Source organism: Schistocerca americana, chromosome X, assembly GCF_021461395.2.
Source record: "Schistocerca americana isolate TAMUIC-IGC-003095 chromosome X, iqSchAmer2.1, whole genome shotgun sequence".
Taxonomy (NCBI): Eukaryota; Metazoa; Arthropoda; class Insecta; order Orthoptera; family Acrididae; genus Schistocerca; species Schistocerca americana.
In genome coordinates, this window is record NC_060130.1 from 774,195,348 (window position 1) to 774,221,892 (window position 26,545).

Sequence of the window (26,545 nt, forward strand, 5' to 3'; positions counted from 1 at the left end):
GCAATGAAAATGCTCCTGCAGCGTTTTCGATGTGAAGTGTTTGATAACCCGCACTACAGCCGGTAATTGGCTCTCTCTGTGCTCACATTAACTACTGGCTATGAAGACAACATTTTCGCACAGACAAAGAGTTATGCATGAGAGTAGAGAATTGGCGGGAAGCACGGGCGGCTGCCTTCTATGACGAGGGTATTGTAAAGTTGGTATAACGGTGCGACAGATGTTCTAGCTGGAGCGGCGACTATGTGGAGAAGTAGCTGGAAGGTGGAGCCAACTGTCGCAAATAAAACATTTCTGATTTTCAATGTAGTTTCCATTTCGTGACTGATCGGAACTTACTTTCTGGACAAGCCTTGTATGTTGGCGGCAGAAGAACCGTTCGGCAGTCAGCTTCAAATGTCGGTACTCTAAATTTTCTCTCTAGCGTTTCCCCAAAAAAAAAAAAAAATGACGCCTTCCCTCCAGGGATTCCCATTTTAGGTTCCGAAGCATCTCCGTAACACTTAAGTTTTGTTCGAACCTACCGGAAAAAAAGAACAGCCCTCCTCTGAATTACTTCAATGTCTTCCTTCAATCTGTAATGTTAGGGATCCAAAACACTCGAGCAGTACTCAAGAATAGGTAGCACCAGCATCCTATATGCGGTCTCCTTTACAGGTGAACCACTCTTTCCTAAAATTATCCCAATAAACCGAATTCGACCATTTGCCTTCCCCATCACAGTTTGCACATGCTCCTTCCATATCGTATTGCTTTTCACCGTTGGGCCCAGATATTTAAACGACTTGACTGTGTCAAGCTGGACACTAGTAATACTGTATACTAACATTAAAAGTTTATTTTTCCTACTCATCGGCATTAACTTACAGTTTTCCACATTTAGGGCTAGGTGCCATTCATCATACCAACTGGAAATTTTGTCTAAGTCGTCTTGTATCTTCCTAAAGTCACCCAACTTCGACACCTTACCGTACACCACGGCATAATCAGCAAACAACCGCAGACTGTCGCCCACCCTGTATGCCGAATCATTTATGTATGTAGGGAACAACAGCGGTCCTGTCACACTTCCCTGGGACAATCCTGTCTCTTATGAACACTCGCCGTCGAGGACAACGTACTGGGTTCTATTATTTAAAAAGTCTTCGAGCCACTCACCATACCTGTGACCTTATTCCATATACTCGTCTCTTCGTTAACGGCCTGCAATGGGACACCGTGTCCAAGGCTTTCCGGAAATCTAGAAATATGGAATCTGACTGTTGCCCTTCATCCATAGTTCTCAGTATATCACGTGAGAAATGGGCAATCTGAGATTCGCACGAGCGATGCTTTCTAAAACCATGCTGATTCGTGGACATAAGCTGCTTAGCCTCAAGGAAATTTATTGTATTCGAACTGAGAATGCGTTTAAGGATTCTGCAGCAAACAGAAGTTAGGGATATTGGTCTGCAATTTTGCGGATCCTTTCTTTTACCTTTTTCATATACTAGAGTCACTTGCGCTTTTTGCAGTCACTTGGGACTTTGTGCTGGGCAAAAGATTCACGATAAATGGAAACTAGGTAAGGGGCCAATGCCGTAGAGTACACTTTGTAAAATCTAACTGGGATGATATCCGGACCTGGTGATTTATTTGTTTTCAAATCTTAAAGTTGCTTCTCTACGCCAGGTATGCTTATTTCTACGTCGTCCATACGAGAATCTGTCCGATGGTCAAATGACGATATGTTTGTACGGTTCTACTGCGTGAACGATTTGTTGAACGTGAAATTTAAAACTTCGGATTTCGTTTTGCTGTCTTCAACTATCACACCAGACTGCTCAACAAGGGACTGAATGGAAGCCTTAGATCCGCTTAGTGATTTTACATAGGACCAGAATTTTCTCATGTTCTCTGCCACATCTTTTGATAAGGTATGACGGTGGTCGTTACTGTATGCTTCGCGCATATATCTTTTTACAGACGCACGAATCTCTACTAACCTTCGCTCGTCGTCGTTTATGCGTTCTCTTTTGAACCGAGAGTGCAACAGCCTCTGCTTCTTCAGCATCTTCAGAATTTTGTTATTAAACCATGGTGGATCTTTTCCATTCTTTTTCCACTCACTAAGCACATAACACTCCATTCACTATCTAGGTGAAATACTAACAACTGCTTATCACCTCTCTGTAGCAATAGAGATAACTTTTTTGTTGACTGCAGTGAAAACTCCCTCTCCTATGGCTTTCAATCTGTCTTTCCGATATACGTCCCACGACTCGCTAAATATCTCAGAGCTTTCCACTACGGGTATCAGCCAGCTCTCAGTCACAAGAATAATTTGAGAGCGAGAACTTTCCTGGAGGGCAGTAAATTCGGGAACTGTATTACGAATAGTTCGACAGTTTACTGAAAAAATTGTGACAGTCGAAGTGTCTTTATTCTGAACGCCTTTTGCCTTTCCTTGTTGTGAATCGACTGGCGAGTGTCCCTGTTACCCACATTTCGCTCCTTCTTTTAACATATCTGCGGTGGAGGTCAGAACTGTGACACCTAGCGTTGAAATCATGCGATTTTCTTGTAGGTAGCCAAGAAAAGCAGTTAAGACACACCGTCGCTCAGAATCGACACGGAAAGGTCTCAGGGAGTGGCAAAAATGCGCGACAGCAACGTTTGTTCACGTGTAGCGGCTGGAACCACTGCGGATCGTTCAAAACAATGCGACGAAAGTTGAACGTGATTAGAAGGAGCAAACACAGTTATGCTTTTTTTAGCCGTGCTGTTTGCCGCCCTTCTGCGGCGTGATCACGCAGGAGTGCAACATTAACATGTCGTGAATAAACCGGTGAAGAATCCCTTATCCCTCTTCTAACACCCTCGCCCCCCCCCCCACCCCCCAGTTCTCCAACGCCCTCAGTGCCACCCAGGAAATTTTGTGCCTGTCAGAAACTTTGATAGTACTCAGCCTTACGACTGCTCTAGCGCCTGAAGGTAGGCAGACCCTTGCCAGAGTATGTCGACGAGGTTGCCTAACCCACAGGCGCCAGGCAACCTCGTTGTTGAATTGGTGTTGAAATTTCTAAATGTCTGTTTATAATGTGTGCAACAAACGTGCGCTGATGACACTAAGGATGTTGCAGAACTGGGGGTGGGGGGTGGGGGGGGGGGTGTCATAGAGGGACCCTTCGCCGTTTTATTTGCCCACATGTCGCGCTCACGCCACAGGAGCGCTGAAAACAGAGGGCTGGAATAGCATAAGTGCTGTTAGGTGCTTCTGATCATGTTCTAATTTCGTGATTGGTTTTTGACGGTCGCTAGTGGTTACAACATGTACACGAGAGCAAAAACTGTACACTCCAAAACAGTGTGATCACGTTCAATGGGAATGCAGCCCCGCAATGTCTTTAGAGAAGGACTGAAACGTCTGATGGTGTTAGAAGTGTCAGAGGCTGTCAAGAACATCGACCTGTTCCTTTGTACCTCACCCTAAGACCTGTTCGTGTTGATTCTGAAGTGCCTTCCTCGGCGAACCGTAAGAAAACACCGTGATTTCAACGCTCGGTGTCGCGGTTCTGACCTCCAACGCAGACACATCAAAAGAAGCGGTGATGTGTGTAAGAGGGATGACCTTCTCATTGTGTAACACGTCCACGGCGGTGTAGGGAAGAAGTATGTTGAAATTTGGAGGCCAATGTGACATAATTGACCCACATTACAGTTCACATGAACATGCGAGCTGTGGCCTTTTTTCGCATATGTTTTAACGTTGCACTTTAAAGCACCGCCAAGCCCGAGGGTGACGTTGCAGAGTACCATGCGTTTGCATCATTGCAGAGAAGTACAGTAGGCAACTTTGAGACAAATTTCAAACTTATGGGTCGCAATGGGAAACAATTACCGAGTTTCGAAAATGTGATCCTTTTATTCTGTTGCGTAGTGTGGTTACGCACATCTATGGAATTAAGATCGTCAAGTGTGGAGGCCAATTCGAGGTTGACTAACTGTTTGTCAAACCAATAGCGAATGAATGGAGCCCTGTTGACGCCTTGGAAGACAGGAATGTTCACAGGAAACTCACGACGATGTTGTAGAAGAAAATGCAACATTTCGTCTCACAGAATGCTGAAATAAACATCTTGGATCATACTGATAGTAACCTGAATGAATGGGTTCAAGTCATGGTACGAGAAAAACCTCCAAAAGATTGCGGAACCACCTCCCACCTGAACAACACCCTCCACACACTGCGCAATAAACGTCTCAATGGCCTTTGGTGTACTCCACGCCTTCTATCATTTCAATAGCAGAAAACTGCGACTCGTTAGACCACACTACACGTGTACCTCCAGGTACTCTCCAGTTTGTGTGTTTTTTTGGCCACTGAAGACGTGCAACTTTATGTACCGTTGGAAACAAGACGTTCTGCGAGGTACCCGACTCGAAATGTCCATTGCATTCAATTCCGTTCTTAATGTTCCCTCGCAGACATGTTTAGATGGTTCAAATGGCTCTGAGCACTATGGGACTTAACATCTGAGGTCATCAGTCCCCTACAACTTAGAACTACTTAAACCTAACTAACCTAAGAACATCACACACATCCATGCCCGAGGCAGGATTCGAACCTGCGACTGTAGCAGTCGCGCAGTTCCAGACTGAAGCGCCTAGAACCACTCGGCCCATGTTGAGATGGACCTGCATTTAGTGACACCAGCAACTACTGTCGGGTTTGAAATCAATCGTCACTGTCAAGGCGTAACACTCATCTCCGATTGGTAAAGATCTTTCTGCGACCACAGTTCTTACCCCGGGTGACACGGTTGCGAGTAGCACACCATTCCCTGCAGACACATTGGGCAGTCGGCGTTGACGCAGGGTAACTTCAGTCACGATGTTGTCATGGGCACGTCCAATCGCGACAACTCATTCCTGTCATTGTGACACGCCTCCACGTCGTCCCATCTTACTGCGCTGATTCCACGTAACCGTCAGGAACAAAAACATTGCGTCACTGCCATGACTTACGTCAGCAATGGAGGATCTCAGCACCGGCTGGTACCAGTTCTACACCATTCACAGTGACTCAAAGCAACCAGTGCCCTCTTTAAAGGGGTGGGCCGACGAGCTTATGAGTGCTGCGTGCTACCATAAACTGATTATTCACGGGTTATCATTGCGTGCTTAGAACATGGTGTTGTTTTTGACTAATTATCACTGTGAGATAAAAGGGAGAAAGTGCCAGCAAGTACCAGCGTACTACGAGGTGCATTCAAGTTCTAAGGCCTCCGATTTTTTTTCTCCGGACTGGAAAGAGATAGAAACATGCTCATTGTTTTAAAATGAGGCCGCGTTCATTGTCAATACCGGCCAGAGATGGCAGCACCGTACGGCAGATGGAATTTTACCGCCAGCGGCGAGAATGAGAACTGTTTTCAATACTTAAAATGGCGACGTTTTCCTTACTTGAACAGCGTGCAATCATTCGTTTTCTGAATTTGCGTGGTGTGAAACCAATTGAAATTCATCGACAGTTGAAGGAGACATGTGGTGATGGAGTTATGGATGTGTCGAAAGTGCGTTCGTGGGTGCGACAGTTTAATGAAGGCAGAACATCGTGTGACAACAAATCGAAACAACCTCGGGCTCGCACAAGCCGGTCTGACGACATGATCGAGAAAGTGGAGAGAATTGTTTTGGGGGATCGCTGAATGAGTGTTGAACAGATCGCCTCCAGAGTTGGAATTTCTGTGGGTTCTGCGCACACAATCCCGCATGACGACCTGAAAATGCGAAAAGTGTCATCCAGGTAAAGTTCTGTGTACTGACTTGGCAGAAAATCCTAGGAAATTTTGGTCTTATGTCAAAGCGGTAGGTGGGTCAAAACAAAATGTCCAGACACTCTGTGACCAAAATGGTACTGAAACAGAGAATGACAGACTAAAGGCCGAAATACTAAATGTCTTTTTCCAAAGTTGTTTCACAGAGGAAGATTGCACTGTGGTTCCTTCTCTAGATTGTCGCACAGATGACAAAATGGTAGATATCGAAATAGACGACAGAGGGATAGAGAAACAATTAAAATCGCTCAAAAGAGGAAAGGCCTCTGGACCTTGTGGGATACCAGTTCAATTTTACACAGAGTACGCGAAGGAACTTGCCCCCCTTCTTGCAGCGATGTACCGTAGGTCTCTAGAAGAGCGTAGCGTTCCAAAGGATTGGAAAAGGGCACAGGTCATCCCCGTTTTCAAGAAGGGACGTCGAGCAGATATGCAGAACTATAGACCTATATCTCTAACGTCGATCAGTTGTAGAATTTTGGAACACGTATTGTGTTCGAGTATAATGACTTTTCTGGAGACAAGAAATCTACTCTGTAGCAATCAGCATGGGTTTAGAAAAAGACGGTCATGTGAAACCCAGCTCGCGCTATTCGTCTACGAGACTCAGAGGGCCATAGACACGGGTTCACAGGTAGATGCTGTGTTTCTTGACTTCCGCAAGGCGTTCGATACGGTTCCCCACAGTCGTTTAATGAACAAAGAAAGAGCATATGGACTATCAGACCAATTGTGTGATTGGATTGAGGGGTTCCTAGATAACAGGACGCAGCATGTCATTCTCAATGGAGAGAAGTCTTCCGAAGTAAGAGTGATTTCAGGTGTGCCGCAGGGGAGTGTCATAGGACCGTTGCTATTCACAATATACATAAATGGCCTTGTGGATGACATCGGAAGTTCACTGAGGCTTTTTGCGGATGATGCTGTGGTGTATCGAGAGGTTGTAACAATGGAAAATTGTACTGAAATGCAGGAAGATCTGCAGCGAATTGACGCATGGTGCAGGGAATGGCAATTGAATCTCAATTTAGACAAGTGTAATGTGCTGCGAATACATAGAAAGATAGATCCCTTATCATTTAGTTACAATATAGCAGGTCAGCAACTGGAAGCAGTTAATTCCATAAATTATCTGGGAGTACGCATTAGGAGTGATTTAAAATGGAAGGATCATATAACGTTGATCGTTGGTAAAGCAGATGCCAGAATGAGGTTCATTGGAAGAATCCTAAGGAAATGCAATCCGAAAACAAAGGAAGTAGGTTACAGTACGCTTGTTCGCCCACTGCTTGAATACTGCTCAGCAGTGTGGGATCCGTACCAGATAGGGTTGATAGAAGATATAGAGAAGATCCAACGGAGAGCAGCGCGCTTCGTTACAGGATCATTTAGTAATCGCGAAAGCGTTACGGAGATGATAGATAAACTCCAGTGGAAGACTCTGCAGAAGAGACGCTCAGTAGCTCGGTACGGGCTTTTGTCAAAGTTTCGAGAACATACCTTCACCGAAGAGTCAAGCAGTATATTGCTCCCTCCTACGTATATCTCACGAAGAGACCATGAGGATAAAATCAGAGAGATTAGAGCCCACACAGAGGCATACCGACAATCCTTCTTTCCACGAACAATACGAGACTGGAATAGAAGGGAGAACCGATAGAGGTACTCAAGGTACCCTCCGCCACACACCGTCAGGTGGCTTGCGGAGTATGGATGTAGATGTAGATGTAGATGCAGGTGGGTGCCACGAATGCTGACGGACGACCACATGGCTGTCCGTGTGGCATGTTGCCAAGCAATGTTGACGTGCAACGACAGCATGAATGGGACTTTCTGTTCGTCGGTTGTGACAATGGATGAGACGTGGATGCCATTTTTCAATCCAGAAACAAAGCGCCAGTCAGCTCAATGGAAGCACACAGATTCACCGCCACCAAAAAAATTTCGGGTAACCGCCAGTGCTGAAAAAATGATGGTGTCCATGTTCTGGGACAGCGAGGGCGTAATCCTTACCCATTGCGTTCCAAAAGGCACTACGGTAACAGGTGCATCCTACGAAAATGTTTCGAACAACAAATTCCTTCCTGCACTGCAACAAAAACGTCTGGGAAGGGCTGCGCATGTGCTGTTTCACCAAGACAACGCACCCGCACATCGAGCTAACGTTACGCAACAGTTTCTTCGTGATAACAACTTTGAAGTGATTCCTCATGCTCTCTACTCACCTGACCTGGCTCCTAGTGACTTTTGTCTTTTTCCAACAATGAAAGACACTCTCCGTGGCCGCACATTCACCAGCCGTGCTGCTATTGCCTCAGCGATTTTCCAGTGGTCAAAACAGACTCCTAAAGGAGCCTTCGCCGCTGCCATGGAATCATGGCGTCAGCGTTGTGAAAAATGTGTACGTCTGCAGGGCGAGTACGTCGAGAAGTAACGCCAGTTTCATCGATTTCGGGTGAGTAGTTAATTAGAAAAAAATCGGAGGCCTTAGAACTTGAATGCACCTCGTAATGAGGTCACCCGAAGTGAGTGCCACCAATTGGCACACTGCTTAGTTTTATCCGATATCGCGGAGAGATTTGGGATTCAACCCATGAGAGTGGAACGCAGTCTGGATATAAGTAACTGCACCTCACTACTTCAGCTCTTCTTGTTGTCCTTTAAATTACATCTCTTGCACTACATGTACTGTTACAGTCTACCACGAAACCAGCGTGTCTTAACGATCGCGGCTACAGGTGCGGGCTGGAGTAGCATGTGCTGTACTAGCTAGAGCTATCGCCGCAAGCAGACGACGGCTGTTCATGGACGTACAATAGGAACGGTAGCTGAGCAGAATGCCTACGACGCATGAGGTAGGCAGGGAGGAAACGCTCCTTCCCTTCGCTCCCTTCCCCTGCGTATGGTCTGTGTTATCGTCATCCAAAGATATTGCCGTATCAGTAGACTTCGTAAACATCCTTATTGTGTCTCATTTGTTCGTGACTTATTGGTCCCGAGTTTCCTTTAATTTTTATTCACAACACCAGTGAGAAAGGGGAAAATTCTTGTGAAACATACATGCAGAGATGACATTCACATTATAAGCAAGAAACGGACATGAAAACCCTATAAATGGCCAGGTTTTAACTGAATATTAGGAAACGCATATCGAGACGAAAAAAACTGAATTCGATAGTTGCACTCAGAGTACCAATATTATTAGTAAATTATTTATACATCAGCTACTGATACCATGTGCACACAAAGAGAATTTGATTGATTTTTTTGGAAAGTATCAGTGCACACAAGAGGTGAGACGATTTAATATACACTGTATGACAAAAATATGAACCACCTAAAGGCATGGTTGAATGTCAATGCAGCTTCGTACACGTACACACCGTCGGCGGATATGTAAATGATTGAGTTGCAGTTCTCTGTGATTGGTAGAACGGCCATCAGTGTGCAGTAGTATTGCTCGTGTTTGGTGTTGTTAACAATCCTAGTTAGGCATAAAAAGGGCTTTAACTGTATCTGATGTTGGGGGGTTATTGTGGAGGAGAAGGAGAAGCCGCGTAACCGTGTGAGACGGCGTTATGAGCACCTGACAGAGTTTGAAAGGGGCCTCATTGTGGGTCACCATTTGTCCAGCTGGTCGAATTGTGGAATATACAAATGTGTGGGGTATGATAAGGGTCTGGTTGGGAACGTGGGGGCAGGGATACTCGTCTCGTCAAGGCTCCGGTCGACCAGTCTGACCACAACACAGGACGGTCACCATATTCTGAACCAAGCACATTGTAACTCCTTCGTATGAGCCTGCCATCCGGAAACAAGTAATGGACTGCGTGCAACATTCTGAGTCACCCAGACCCATTGGCCAGAGGCTAGCACCAGCTGGAACATGGAGCTACTGTCCCTTTGGCTGCAGTTAACACCAGAACACGTACGGTTGCTTATACAGAGGTGCCGTGACCAAGAAGTGGTTGGGAAGTATGGACTGCTGATGAATGGCGTCGCATTGGGTTCAGCGACGGATTGCGACTGAACACTACAACGGATGATCATCGTCGGCGTGTATGGCGGCGGTGACCTGGGGGCAGGCCCCATTCTTCCAATGTTTTGGACAGGCACAGCAGAGTTACTCCTGGCCTCATGGTGCGGAGAGCCATCGGGCATGACTTCAGGTCGCGGCTGGCAGTGATTGAGGGAAGACTGATGACACAACAGTACGTCACGGACATCCTATGTGCTCATGTGTTACCTCTCATGCGAAAGAGTCGTGGTGCCATTTTTCAACAGAACAATGCTGATCCACACATGGCACGTGTGTCAACGAACTGTCTACATGCAGGTGAGGCACCACCGTAGCCAGAACTATCGTCGATAGAACGTGTGTGGGATCAGCTCGGCCGTCAACTCCGGCCCAATGACAGTCCAGGACATAAAGGACCAGTTACAACAGTTCTGGGCTAGACTGCGTCGCTGGAGGAAATAACGGCTTTTGGACACCTTTCGCAACCAGATTAGTGCATCATGCAGACCAGAGCGGGTGCACCACACTGATAAGCGGTCTCATACTGCTAAGTTCTTTGTGAAATTGCCTCGCTGCTGTAATCACTGAAATAACACCTCATATCCTCTCTCTCAATCCGTGAAGTTCCATTTCATTTCCTCCTCCACTTTTGGGTGCTTCGCTTTTTTTCTCAGGCAGTATATATACCTGCCAATGGTCTTGCCGCAGTGGTAAGACCGGTTCCCGTCACATCACCGAAGTTAAGCGCTCTCGGGATGGGCTAGCACTTGGATGGGTGACCACCCACTCTGTCCAGTGCTGTTGGTAAGCGGGGTGCACTCAGCCCTTGTGAGGCAAACTGAGGAGCTACATGACTGAGAAGTAGCGGCTCCGGTCACGAAGACTGACAACGGCCGGGAGGGCGGTGTGCTGACCACATGCACTTTCATATGCACATCCAGTGATGCCTGTGGTCTGAGAATGACATGGCGGCCGGTCGGTACCGTTGGGCCTTCATGGCCTGTACTGACGGAGTTAGGTTTAGTATAGTATATTTTTCTCGTTCGAATCCCTTCAAGCCAGTCACAATTACAATAGTGAGGTATTTGTTTTCAAGAAAAAGTTTTGAGATCGGCGCGTGCTATTCCGTTTAGAGTACGACGCAATGCACTTTACAGACTATACCGCATTCCTGTTGCGCACATTCTCCTCAGCTGCTGACGGTACCTGCATCGGGTTGCGATGGCGGCAGTGGAGGCAGTGGCGGTGGCGGCGGGGGCGGCGGCGCTGGGGCAGGCACTGGGGGCCGCCCGTAGTCGCGGTCGTGGCGGTCGTGGCCGTAGCCGCCGCCGACGTCCACTGGGCATTCGCGCGAGTAAATGTCGTAGTCGCGGTCCGGCACCAGCGCCGTGTACGGGTCGATGCGGCGCAGCTCCACGTCGCTCAGCATGCAGCGGCTCTGGGGCACCCGCGCCTCCACGCTGTACCTGTGCGCACACCCAAATCAAATGGCTCTGAGCACTAAGGGACTTAACATCTGAGGTCATCAGTCCCCTAGAACTTAGAACTACTTAAACCTAACAAACCTAAGGACATCACACACATCCATGCCCGAGGCAGAATTCGAACCTGCGACCGTAGCAGTCTCGCGGTTCCGGACTGTAGCGCCTAGAACCGCACGGCCACCGCGGCCGGCTATGCTGATTTACTATGTAATAATCTGCCGATGTTACTACAAGCTGTTTCACTGCATGACAGAATGGTGATGTACTTCCAACATGATGGATGTCCGGCACATGGCTCACGTGCGGTTGAAGTGGTATTGAATAGCATATTTCACGACAGGTGGATTGGTCGTCGAACCACCAAACAATGGCCCGCACGTTCACCGAATCTGACGTCCCCAGATTTCTTTCTGTGGGGAAAGTTGAAGGATATTTGCTATCGTGATCCACCGACAACGCCTGACAACGTGCATCAGTGCATTGTCAATGCATGTGCGAACATTACGGAAAGCGAACTACTCGCTGTTGAGAGGAATGTCGTTACACGTATTGCCAAATGCATTGAGGTTGACGGACATCATTTTGAGCATTTATTACATTAATTTGGTATTTACAGGTAATCACACTGTAACAGCATGCGTTCTCAGAAATGATAAGTTCACAAAGGTACATGTATCACATTGGAACAACCGAAAAAAATGTTCAAACGTACCTACGATCTGTATTTTAATTTAAAATACTTACCTGTTACCAACTGTTCCTCTAAAATTGTGAGCCATGCGTTTGTGACTATTACAGCTCCATCTATCACAAAGCGAAAAATGTGGTCCAACAAAAACATTCATATTTCTTTAAGTACTACACGAATATGTAATAAAAATGGGGGTTCCTATTTAAAAAACGCAGTTGATAACAGTTTGACCTAAGGCAGCGCCATCTAGCGGGCCAACGATAGCGCCATCTGGTTTCCCCCTTCAAGCTAGACAAGTTTCGTTCTTTGTAGTTTTTTCGTTTAACGCTTATTTCGTGAGATATTTGGACCGGTCACGATCAATGGACCACCCTGTATACGGCCGTGTGACTTGTTAATATACTGAGTTGACTAAAGTCATGGGATAGCGACATGTTCATATACAAATGGCGGTAGTACAGCGTACGCAAGTTTTAAAAAGGCAGAGTATTCGGGAAGCTGTCATTTATACTCAGGTGATTCATGAGAATAGGCTACCGACGTGATTATGGTGGCACGAAGGAAATTAACAGACTTTGAACGAGGAATGCTAGTTGGAGCTACATGCATGGTTAGGGAATTCAATATTTCGAGGTCCACAAAGTGAAGAGTGTGCCGAGAACACAAAATTTCAGGCATTATCTCTCACGACGGACGACGCACTGGCCAACGGCCTTCACTTAACGACCGAGAGCAGCGACGTTTTCAGTGCTAACAGACAAGCAAAACTGCGTGAGATAACCACAGAAATCAATGTGGGACGTACGACGAACGCATCCGTTAGGACAATGCGGCGATATTTGTCGTTAATGGGCTATGGCAGCAGAAGATCGACGTGAGTGCCTTTGCTAACAGTACGACATCACCTGCAGCGCCCCTCCACGGCTCATGACCATATCGATTGGACCTTAGACGACAGGAAAACTATGGCCTGTTCAGATGAGTCCCGATGTCAGTTGGTAAGAGGTTATGGCAGGGTTCGAGTGTGATCCAGACCCTACGAAGGCATGGACCCAAGTTGTCAACAAGGCACTGTGCAAGTTACTGGTGGCTCCATAATTGTATGGACTGTGTTCACATGGAATGAACCGATCACTGACTGGAAATGGTCATGTTCGGCTACTTGGAATCCATCTGCTGCCATCATGGATGACAATACGCCACGTCAGTGGGGCACAATTGTTTTCGATCGGTTTGAAGAACATTCGGTACAGTTCGAGCGTTTGGTATGGTCAACCACATAGCCCGACATGAATCCCATCAAACATTTATGGGACGTTATCGACAGGTCGGTTCGTGCACAAAACCCTGCACCAGCAACACTTTCGTACCTATGGACAGGTATAGCTGCAGCATGCCTCAGCATTTCTGCAGGGGCCTTCCAACGACTTGTTGAGTCCATGCCACGTCGAGTCGCTGCGCTACGCCGGCAAAAAGAGGTCCGACACGATATTGGGAGATATCCCATGAGTTTTGTCGCCGCAGTGTAACATACAATGATTTACAAAAAGTTTCGTTGTGAATCGGTCTATTAGTGAAAACCGTTTCAAAATCCCTACAGTAGGTCCTGAGATTAGTCTTCAAATACAGATAGAAACACGTAGCGAAGGCTTTAATTTATAGCATGTATAGATGTTGACAACGCAACGCCAACGTCATGTTACCACTTTCGGCATGTGACTTTAGTGTGATGATGACCACTAGGTGGTAGAGATTGTTTACTGCATTGTGGTCAGAAAAAGTAAAATAAATAAATAATTAATAAGAGAGCCACACGCTTCTTCGCACAGTGGGCCAGCCGGGACAGTTTACATCAGTCACGCTAAAAATGGCGGGTTGCATCGAACACCACACAATGCACCATCTCAATAACAGGAGAAGATATCAGCGGTGTGCATACGTACCTAATATGTTCCAAAACTCCGCACATAAAAATGGGATTTCACGGTGCTCATACCTCGGTTCTATTGGTGGCAAAATGGTAGGGGCAAGTGTTTTGGATAGCCCTTGGACTAGAGACCATTTGTACATCCAACAGAAGATCGCCTTAATCTCACTATCCTACAGTACAGGGATAAAGTACGAATATTACTCACTCCCTCCTGGTTAAGTAAATGAAGCAAATGGGTTGGTTCTTCTTGCATTTGATGTGGTCTGTTGTGGGCTTAATGAGACTTATGTAGGCACCATTTGTTCATGGGTGGTTCCTCGGAAAACAGCAAAAAATGGATTTATTACTACATTTTCGCCGTCACCAGCGGAGGATTCCAAGACGGCTGTTCACACCAAATGGCTGAAATTTTTGAGATATATTCTTAGATCCCAATCTCGAACAACCGTGGAAACTTTTTTCATATCTTTGCCCGTTTCCAAGATACAGAGGTTAAAAGTAACCCTACTTCTACACGTAAAATCCGGTATGAAGCGAAATCTAAATAATAAATAACTGCAGCAAACTGGTTAAATTTTATCGGTATATTCTCTAGGCGTTAATCTAGAAGAGCCATTTCCTCGTTTTCAAAAATCTGTATCCATTATCGAGAAATACCTCAAAAACTTGTTTTCTTTTGGTACCAAATCCCAGTCGCGGATTCCGAGACAGCTATGCAAACCAAATGTCTGCAATTTTGATGATCTCGATCTGGAACAATATTGAAAAATTTTTATGTATCGTTATCTGGTTCCGAGATACAGAGGTTCGGAGTTACTGTACTTGTAAACGTAAAAAATGGTTCGTATGGTTCTGAGCACTATGGGACTTAAACATCTGAGGTCATCAGTCCCCTAGACTTAGAACTAACCGAAGGACATCACACACATCCATGTCCAAGGCAGGATTCGAACCTGCGACCGTAGCAGCAGCGCGGTTCCGAATTGAAGCGCCTAGAACCACTTGGCCCCAACGACCGGCAGTACACGTAAAATACGCACGTAAAATGCGGTGTGAAGCGAAGAAGTAGTTTCTAAAGTGACGCAGCACGTAGAAATGTGCTGTAGTGTGTCTCCGTTGTCACCTGGAACCACGTGTTGAAGTACTGATTCACATGCAAATTTTGTTTGTCCGTAACATCCAGTGTGAAGAGCAAAACTACTTTTGCTTTACTTCAGTTTCACATAAGTAGACTACCTAAATTTTACAGACATGCGTTTCTGTTCATGAGTTACATGCCCGGCTGGAAAAGAAGGGTACCAACGGAGAAATGCTCCTATTGGAACTCAATAAATGAGAATATTTTTCGGTTTATTTAAGAGACTCTGAATGAAAAATGGAGTAGCAACTGTCTAATTCTACTTTCCGCAGCATTGTTCAAAATTTTCCCAAAAATTTTGGCATGCGAATATATTAGCGTTTTTTTATGCAAAGAGAGAGAAAGACAACCTCAGTGACAAAGAAACGGAAAAGTAATAAATATTGGAAGACATTAGAGAGTGGTTGTGTTATAAGTCACAGTTAGGGGAGCGTGTGGGAGTTTGAGGTGAGCTGCGTGTTAAAAAAAAGCACTAATATGCTCTCATGCCCAAATTTTTGGGAAAATTTTTAAATGCGCTGAGGAAGGTACATTCAGGCAGCAGGCACTCCACTTTTCAGTCATAGTCTTTTAAATGAACAGGTATATACTCGTATTTTTTGTGCTCGGATATGACGATTTTTCCGCTGGTATAATGATGTATGCTTGTGAATGTTGAGATCTCTCTCACATGTTCAGTTAGACTCAATGGGCACTGACAGAAAGACAATGAGGACCTAACTGCGAATGAATGGGAACTATAATTTTTCCGCTCATGCATTATTCTGAAATGTAACATTTCTCTTTTTATGATACCATTTATGCAGGTTAAGTCCAGTGAGTGCGTTGTGTAGTAGAGACCCATCGATCAAAGAAATCAGTCGCAACTTGCGCCATATGCGCCCGAATATTGTGTTGCAGGCTGTGTTCCAAAAACGAACAGCTTAGCGAGAGAAGCTGGGACACTTTCTACAGAACTTGTCCATTATTTTGTAGGACAACTTTCGGGTGCAGTCGGTGCGAGTTGTGACTGATTTGTTTGATCGATGCGTTTGGAAAGAGCTGTCCTACCCACCACAATCCCCTAACTTAAGCCCCAATAACTTCAACTTGATTCCTAAGATGAACGAAGCACTTCGTGGGATTCGCTTCAGAACTGTTACAGAGAGTCGTCGGGCAATAATAGCTCTATTCGAATTGACACAAAACTGGCGCTGCTAAGGAATGCTGCGACTTCACATCGTTGACAACAGGTTATGTACAATGCTGGTGACGAATTTGAAGGTCAGTAAAACTTTGAAACATGTTTCTATTTCGTATAACTTCTAAATAAATAGTTGCCACTATCAAAGTTCGAACCCTCGTACACAAATGCAGCGAAAACTTAATATTCAAGCTGCACCGTTTACCAAAAAAATGGTTCAAATGGCTCTGAGCACCATGGGACTTAACATCTGTGGTCATCAGTCCCCTAGAACTTAGAACTACTTAAACCTAACTAACCTAAGGACATCACACACATCCATGCCCGAGGCAGGATTCGAACCTGCGACCGTAGCAGTCGCACCGTTTACCAAAAAGATGGTACAGTTAGACATTAGTGGGTAATCGGACGACTAACGGAACTATGTAAACAAGTCGCACAGTGATGAACATGAAACCGGAGGGGTTTATAAATATTAGAGAAATACGCAAAAAGACAGCCACCACAGAATTTCTGTTCATGCCACGTCATGTGAGACGGCGATTCACCTACGCTCTTGACGTTACAGCATTGGAACATCGTGGATTGGAAAGTGTAGCTTCGTTAGATGAGTCGCGTACAGATTTTTCAACGTTTCGAACTGAGGGTCGGACTTGACTGCGGAGTCGACACGTTGGTGGTTGCGTATAAATAACTCGCCTGATTGAACACTGGAGTGAAAAAAAAAAAAATTAATTGTGGTGTGGAGGAGGAGGATATTAGTGTTTAACGTCCCGTCGACAACGAGGTCATTAGAGACGGAGCGCAAGCACGGGTGAGGGAAGGATGGGGAAGGAAATCGGCCGTGCCCTTTCAAAGGAACCATCCCGGCATTTGCCTGAAGCGATTTGGGGAAATCACGGAAAACCTAAATCAGGATGGCCGGAGACGGGATTGAACCGTCGTCCTCCCGAATGCGAGTCCAGTGTGCTAACCACTGCGCCATCTCGCTCGGTAATTGTGGTGTGGTCTTATGGGACAAACATGCTGAGGTCATCGGTCCCTAAGCTTACACACTACTTAATCTAACTTAAACTAACTTAGGCTAAGGATGGCCCACACACCCATGCCCAATGGAGGGAGGACTCGAACCTCCGACGGGGGGGACCAGCGGGGACCGTGACAAGACGCCCAGACCGCGCGGCTACCCCGCGCGATGAACACAGGAAAGAACCAGGAATTTTGCGCTAAATTGTAATTGTGTAGTAGGTAGTGATTACAGTGTTACTTATAGGACACTGCAGTACACACAGACTGTAGCTATCTCCCTCGGTACGTATACCCTCTCCCTCCCTCCTCTCCACACTTAATGCAGTAGGTTTGTATGCAGCGATTAAAAGAAATATTTCTTATCCAGACAAATATGGCCTCTTCAGCATCAATTTAAGTCATCCTGTAATATTATAACCTTTTTGTTTTAGAAAAACAAACACGATTATAAATAAAATGTAAAAGGCTTAAACTTACAAGAGCATCCTGTTATAAGGAGTTTATTTTCGTGATTTATGTGAAATGGAATTACGTGAAATGAAATTACGTACTGTGTTGTCTCCTGTAGCAAAACATCTCTGGAAGTTATTCGAGTTTCCACTATATGTATCATCGTTATCACGTTGTTTTGATCAAATACCTGTCCTCACAGACTTTCGATGTAGGCAAGCTGGTGGTTTCCGGTTAATCAGTGAATCCCTGACAGCAAGAGGGAATCTAGGTGAGGTACTGAAAACTACTACATGCACTGTCATCACAGTACACACATTCTTGTTGAACTGAGTCTGGCCAGCCGCGGTGGTCTCGCGGTTCTAGGCGCGCAGTCCGGAACCGTGCGACTGCTACGGTCGCAGGTTCGAATCCTGCCTCGGGCATGGATGTGTGTGATGTCCTTAGGTTAGTTAGGTTTAAGCAGTTCTAAGTTCTAGGGGACTGATAACCACAGCAGTTGAGTCCCATAGTGCTCAGAGCCATTTGAACCATTTGAACTGTGTCTGATAAACGAATAGTAGGTGAAGACAGAACTTAATGATACAAACGGGAGCCAGTAAGGAACACTGTTGTTTCTAGTTACAAGATCATTGTGATGAAAGTTTTTCCGAGTTTGATATGCGTCTAGAGAGCAAAGTATCAACGAAAACAGTGCTACGGGGGCTATAAAAATAAAAGTTCCTTAGTTGAGGCGCTAGAGCCGAACTTCTTGCAAGCGACCTGAATTCCAGGATACTGCGTCTTTAAAGACAATGTTATTGCTACTCACATGTCTAGTATTGGTCTTATAATTACAAGCATGAAACAGCACGTCTTTTCCGATCTCTCCAGTTGCCAGAGTCGAATATTTATCGAGGCATTGAGGTCTGCATTGAAAAATATGCTCACATAGCTGCAACAGAAGTATAAAGATATTTTTCTACAATTTTCTGGGAATCTTTCTCAGTATTGTCGACTGAGGTACCCACATAGAAAATTTTATTGTGTTTCGAGAAGAGTCTATTGTTTTTTCAAGAAAATATCTACTGTTTTCATGAAGAATGTGTCTTTGTTCAATACATTTCAAATGCTTTTTTAAGAATGAATTTAATTATATTTTACTTCAAGAAAAGTAATTACATTGTCCTCCACAAGAAGGGGTTATTTCATTCGTTTACACGACGAAATTATTTATTTGTTTTTCAGGAAGAAGCACATATGCTTTTCAGAAGAAGTTTTGGTTTTCGGAAGACTTACTTCACTAGTGTGAAACACGCTTCAGGACAAATTTTATGACGAATATATCATTACAAGCTACAAGCCTGAGGCGATTGAGGTATTATTTATTATGTGCATAAGGTGGGCCGGAAAGGGTTTAAGGAGGCCCTATCGGAAAATTAAAAAAAGGCATGTATATGTCTGAGTGTGGTTTTTAGGCTGTTTTCAAGACTCGTTTGCACAAATGCTGGGACAGCTTCCAGTCTCTGCTTGAGAATATACCATACGGAAACAATGAAAGTACGATAACACACAAAACGAAGTTTACACAGTTTTAATTTGCCACTAAGTTACAAGACAGCACACACTCCGCTAAAGAGAGAAAGTTTCATTCTGACAAGTTTACAGGATTCACAGACAGACGGCGCATATGACTTCCCTCCCTTTGGTTAACTGACGATTGTGGCGTAAGCAATGGGATCCGGATTCAGAGTTAAAGTTAAATTATTTTGCCAGATCGCGAAAACATGACCACGCACAACGAGGAAACGCTAGGAAGGACAGAAATATCGGAAAACCACAGGAAATCTGAGTCTGGTTTGCGTGACAAGGACTTTAATCCCATTTTTCAAGACACGAGTTGATTGCCACATTCACTGCTTTATCCCCCTTGGAAATGTCCGCAGCTCGTGGTCTAGGGGCTAGCGTTGCTGCCTGTGGATCACGGGGTCCCGAGTTCGATTCCCAACCGGGTTGGGGATTTTCTCTGCCGGAGGACTGGGTGTTTGTGTCGTCCTCATCATTTCATCATCATTCGTGAGAGTGGCTAGATTGGATTGTGTAAAGATTAGACTGTGTAAAAATTAGGACTTTGTACGGGCGCTGATGACCACGCAGTTGAGTGCCCAACAAACCAAACATCATCATCACCCCTTGGTAATAGAGGCAGAGTGCTGTGTTCATCAATAAACAGCCATACATAGAGAGGGTGCCACTCAGCACGACCAGCCTCTGGAGAGGCGCAACATACGAGGTGCGGCTAGAAAAAAACCGGACTGATGCTGGAAAAACATTTATTTACAATTATTTACAATTTCATGTTATCTCCTTCAATGTTCTCTCCTCCTCGGTCTCTACACCGCTCCATACGAATTTTCCACTTTTCATAGCAATGCTGCAGATCATTTTCGGTAAGTCCATACATTACTTCCGTCGCTTTTTCTTTTACTGCTTCAACAGTCTCAAATCTAGTTCCTTTCAAAGCTGACTTGACTTTAGGGAAAAAAAAGTCACAGAGGGCCAAATCAGGTGAGTAGGGTGGATGATCTAAGATGGGAATGTTGTGTTTTGCCAAAAACGTCTTCACTGACAACGCACTGTGAGCTGGGGCATTGTCTTGGTGAAGGATCCATGACTTTTTTCTCCACAAATCGTTCCGTTTTCTCCGTACTCGCTCACGTAGGGTAGCCAGGACGCTAATGTAGTAATGCTGATTCACTGTTTGTCCCTCTGGTACCCAATCAATGTGCACAATCCCTTTGATGTCAAAAAAAAATCATCATTGCCTTGAATTTCGATTTTGACATTCGTGCTTTTTTTGTCGTGGAGAACCAGGAGTTTTCCAATGCATCGATTTTGTAAGAAGGTGGGATCACTTTCAATTTTTCCAGGATGTCAGAACAAATCATTCTTCGGCGTTCCTTCTGTTCAATTGTGAGACACTTTGGAACCATTTTTGAACACACTTTGTTCATGTTGAAACTTTCATGAAGAATCTGCCTAACACTTTCCTTGTCAACTCCTGTTAACTCAGACAATGCTCTGATTGTTAAACGGCGATCTTGTCGAACAAGTTTACCGATTTTTTCAATGTTTGCATCAGTTTTTGCTGACAATGGTCTGCCAGTGCGAGTGTCATCACTGGTGTCTTCGCGGCCATCTTTAAATCGTTTAAACCACTCAAACACTTGTGTTCGCGATAAACAATCATCGCCGTACACTTGCTGTAACATTACAAACGTTTCACTTGCAGATTTTCCTAGTTTGAAACAAAATTTGATGTTAACACGCTGTTCTTTCTGTACACTCGACATTTTCCGACGCACAGACAAAACGTCAACTACTTAAAACAGACGCCACGGGCAGACTGAGTGCAGGAGGCAGATGAAACTGGAGCAGTAGGCGGAGCGAGAGTCACGTGACAGGCCACGTGACTTTCAGCCTTATTGCATTCGTTTTATTGTTTCACCAGTACTAGTCCGGTTTTTTTCTAGCCACATCTCGTAGTTCTGGTTACGCGCCATACAGGGCGCACACAACTCAGACTACGTTATGCTTTCGCCTTTCGTCACCCATATAGTTCCGGGGCACACGTGAAATACGGGCCCCTCAACGAACCTGTGACGTCACACTGATCAGCTTGCCCGCCAAACTTCGTAAACGCGCGGCTGCATGTAGGATCCACGCGATATCAGTACGTCAATGGAACGGTACCCATATAGGTTTTAACCTTGTCGGCTGTTATCGAGAGCTTGCATGCATTTAAAAGTGCAGTTAATAATTATTAAACTCTTCTGCAATAGTTACTCACTGTCCGCCGGAGTCGGCTGCTGGCAATCGTTAGACCTGTAGTGTCACGCGTTGTGAACGTCCATTGGTCAAACACAGATATAAGCAGACGGACTGCTCCACTACGCTGGTATCACCATAGCAATTAGTTCGACAGTATCAACACCGTGTATCAAGACAGAATTAGGATCTGTATACACTCGCCACCCAGAAGAGCCCAACTGGAAATCCTACAAGTCATATTAATAATCGTTTATTGGATTCAGGATTAGATTAGTGTTCAAAGACTGATCACTGCAAAGAACTCTGAACTACACTGCCACGCACTCTCTTCACATTCAATTAACGTGAGGTATAAGTTACTTTAATACATTATTGTTGCTAATCTGTGTTGCCATAATTTCTGCTATAGTTTGCCTAAACATGTTTGGACCTGTGATGAGGCTTTATAGTAGCTGCGTGCAAGCAAGCACCACATAACAGCAATTGCTTTCAGCGATAGGATGTTCTCTTCCTGCGACATTTTGTTGGGCGCTAAGAGTATTTAATGAATACAACACAGAGCATATGCTCACTTTGACAAGCGTGCGGAAGGAGTTTACCCGTGGACTGGTTGCAGGAACATTCCAGGAACAGAGCTGACTAAACGATATAAATCCAGGTATTCGCTTCAGTTAAGCGAGGAAAAATACAGTTAAGGATGTCCAGATGGTGGTTTGAATATCCTCCATCTGAGGTACGAATCTACTTTCTTAAAAACTGTGCCAATCCACTTGGTAACTGGAAAATGAAGGAAGGAAATTAGGGTTTAATGCTCAGTCGGCAACGGGATCTCTGGAGATAGTACACACGTTCTGGTTGGTGAAGGATGGAGGATAAAATTTTCCGTGTCTTTTTTCAAAGGATAAATCTAAATGTGGATGGCTGAACGGCAGTTAGAACTGGCGTCCACTCGAATGTAACTCCAGTGTCTTACCACTGCGCCATATCACTTTGCTCGGTGAACTGAAGCAGAGAATCCAAAGCAAGTGTCATTAGTAGCAACCGTTAGCATGCAGCGGTGCTGACCTGTAGCTGAAGGAGAGGCAGGGAAAACGTTGCTCAACGAGGCACGCGTGTTCGCAGGCGATCAGCGAACCCTCCAGCTGAGTCAGCACCACCGACCGGTCCAGCCGGAAGCCGACGCGCGCTCGGACGAAGCAGTCTGCACAGACAATCAAAAGTTATTTATTTATTTATTTATTTATTGTTCCGTGGGACCAAATTAAGGAGAAGTCTCCATGGCCATGGAACGAGTCAATACATGAAATTATAACACGATAGTAGAAACAGATAAAATGAAATATAAGAAGCGTATTCAAGCGACAATTCGTAAGCTTAAATGAAGAAAATCAACAATGTAACACTGGAATTTGCTTAATTTTACAGCTCTTCCAGGAGCTACTCGACAGAATAGAAGGAGTGAGCCATGAGGAAACTCTTCAGTTTGGACTTAAAAGCGTTTGGGCTACTGCTAAGATTTTTGAGTTCTTGTGGTAGCTTATTGAAAATGGATGCAGCAGAATAGTGCACTCCTTTCTGCACGAGAGTCAAGGAAGTGCATTCCACATGCAGATTTGATTTCTGCCTAGTATTAACTGAGTGAAAGCTGCTAACTCTTGGGAATAAGCTAAGATTGCTAACAACAAACGACATTAAAGAAAATATATACTGTGAGGGCAATGTCAGAATTCCCAGACTATTGAATAGGGGTCGACAAGAGGTTCTCGAACTTACACCACATATAGCTCGAACAGCCCGTTTTTGAGCCAAAAATACCCTTTCTGAATCAGAAGAATGACCCCAAAAAAGAATACCATATGACATAAGCGTATGAAAATATGCGAAGTAGACTACTTTTCGTGTTGAAGTGTCACGTATTTCAGATACTGTTCTAATGGTAAATAAAGCAGCATTTAGTTTCCGAACAAGATCCTGGACATGGTCTTTCCACAACAGCTTACTATCTATCCGAACGCCTAGGAACTTGAACTGTTCCGTCTCGCTTATAATATGCCCACTCTGTCTCATCAAAATATCGGTTCTTGTTGAATTGTGAGTTAGAAACTGTAAAAACTGAGTCTTACTGTGATTTAGCATCAAATTATTTTCCACAAGCCACGAACTTATTTCATGAACTACATTATTTGACAATGTTTCAATATTACACACAAGATCCTTCACTCCAAGCTGGTGTCATCAGCAAACAGAAATATTTTTGAATCACCTGTAATACTAAAAGGCATATCATTTATATAAATAAGAAACAGCAGTGGCCCCAGCACCGACCCTTGGGGAACGCCCCACTTAACAGTGCCCCATTGGGACTGAACATCACTACCACTCTTAATATTGCGGAGAATTACCTTCTGCTTTCTGTTCTTAAAGTAAGAGGCGAACCAATTGTAAGCTACTCCACGTATTCCATAATGGTCTAGCTTCTGCATTAATATTTTGTGGTCAACACAGTCAAAAGCCTTCGTTAAATCAAAGAAAACACCTAGCGTTCTCAACCTTTTATTTAATCCGTCCAAAACCTCACAGAGAAAAGATAAAATAGCATTTTCAGTTGTTAAACCATTTCTCACGTATGGTTAGGTAGTGCATCAAAAGGATAATCCTGCAATGACGCCGAATGCTCATAACATTTCAGCAACAAACTCCTGGCTTCTCAATACGTCACAGAATCACTAGAAGAAACATGTCCTGCCAAAAAGGTATTTTATATTAACAATATTTGTAAGAGAAAGTTTTCAGTGTAAAAAGTAATGGAACATCTGAAATATGATACATGTCCAAGAAGTTTGAGAAAATGTGAAAAGTTTTTTTTTTCTGTGTGGTCGAGGAAGAAAGATCAGCTCCCGCTTACCCCGTGCTATGGGCAACGTATGGCGCGCGAATTCACTATGTGACGGAATTACACCATTATCGGTGCAGGAAACATTAACTGGGGGACCACGGTCAACATCCTAGGTTCTAGACGTGTGAAATGTCAAAAAATGGCTCTGAGCACTATGGGACTTAACGTCTGAGGTCATCAGTTCCCTAGAACTTAGAACTACTTAAACCTAATTAACCTAAGGACATCACACACATCCAAGTCCGAGGCAGGATTCTAACCTGCGACCGTAGTGGTCGCGCGGTTCCAGACTGTAGCGCCTAGAACCGCTCGGCCACACCGGCCGGCGTGTGAAATTTGTTTTCGAAGCGTTACCAGTATAACTTTGATCCGAAAGACGAGGCTTAATAGTCACAATGCCTACTTCACTGATAGTACTCTGAAACTCGTATTAACACCAAAGATCTATCTCCAATGGTATGGAAGATAAAACGTCAATTGCCGTCAAACAGAGTGAAAACGCAAAAGCAAGCGAAACACATGTTTTTGACGTGGAAGGGCGCAAATCAGCATTTGAGAACAAACGGGCAATAAGATCGATTTACGCATAGTTGATATGTCTTATTGCATCATTTGGGTTCATACACAAAATGCGCAACATTGCTGATGTCTGTGTAAACGAGGCTCACATGCATTGCCTAGCGAGTCTTCAACCACAAAATATGACCACAGCACCGGATGGGAACTACCTTGCCTGCATGACAAGAAAAGATCTTTTCATAAATCAGCATTGATTCAGGGAGCATCGTTCATGCGAAACTCAGCTTGTCCATTTCTCACACGATATCCTGTGAACCATGGCTGAAAGGCAACAGGCAGAGTCTATATTCCTAGCTTTCCGGAAAGCGTACCACACTGAAAATTGCTAACGAAAGTCCGAGCATACATAATAAGTTTCTCAAATATGTGAGTGGCTCAAAGACTTCTTAAGTGGTAGAACCCAGTGTTCTCTACATATATAAACAATCTGACGGATTGGCTGAGAAGCAACTTGCGACTGTCTGCTGATGATACGGGAAAGTGTCGTCATTGAGTGACTGTAGAATACAAGATGACTTATAATTTCCAGTTGATGTGATCAATGGCAGGTTACTATAAATGTAGAAAAATGTAAGTTAATGCAAATGTAGTGTTAGTGGTGTGGTGCTTGATACAGTCAGGTCGGTTAAGTTCGTAGCGTAACGTTGCAAAGCGGTGTGAAATGGATCGAGTGCTTAAGGCCAAAAGAAGGGAGAACTAAGAAAGTGCAACTCATCTATAGAGGTCCGCAGCTCGTGGTCGTGCGGTAGCGTTCTCGCTTCCCGCGCCCGGGTTCCCGGGTTCGATTCCCGGCGGGGTCAGGGATTTTCTCTGCCTCGTGATGACTGGGTGTTGTGTGATGGCCTTAGGTTAGTTAGGTTTAAGTAGTTCTAAGTTCTAGGGGACTGATGGCCATAGCTGTTGAGTCCCATAGTGCTCAGAGCCATTTGAACCATCTATAAAGCAGACCGCGCAGAGAATACTAGTGCGTCCCATTCTTGAGGGCCGCTCGCATGTTTGATAACCTCATCAGGTCGGATTAAAGGAGGGCATCGAAGCAATTCACAGGTGTGCTGCCAGACTGCCAGATTTGTTACTGGTAGGTTCGATCAACTCGCAAGTATTAAGGAATTCAAATGGGAAACCATGGAGGGAAGACAACGTTCTTTTCGAGAAACACTACTGACAAAATTTAGAAAACAGGTATTTTCACGTGACTGCAGAACGATTCCGCTGGCACTAACGCACATTTCACATAAGGACTGCGAAGACAAGATTAGAGAAAACAGGGTTTGCGCAGAAGCACATATAGACAGTCGTTTTTCTCCTGCGGCATTTGAGAGTGGAACATGAAAGTGAATTAATGTAGTTGTACAAGATACCCTCCGTCGTGCATTGTGTGGTGACTTACAGTGTATGTATGTAGAAAAGAAGAAACGAGCGAGGTTTTAAATTGAAAATCACTGAAGCTATTGTAATTCCATTACGTACGGAAGGAAATGTCATGACTATGAGAGCGCTGAAGCCCAAAACTCGCCG

At 44.7% G+C, this 26,545-nt stretch overlaps 1 protein-coding gene across 2 annotated transcripts in view; it reads right to left on the reverse strand.

Moving 5' to 3' along the window:
- LOC124555265 overlaps positions 1–26,545 on the reverse strand; it is a 516,239-nt gene that overhangs the window by 109,199 nt on the left and 380,495 nt on the right. For both annotated transcript variants that reach the window (XM_047129133.1, XM_047129134.1), the window contains 2 exons: positions 22,618–22,753; positions 11,044–11,303 (listed from right to left, as the gene is read on the reverse strand). In XM_047129133.1, the coding sequence (XP_046985089.1) occupies positions 11,044–11,303; positions 22,618–22,753 (396 nt within the window). The remainder of the gene's footprint in view (positions 1–11,043; positions 11,304–22,617; positions 22,754–26,545) is intronic.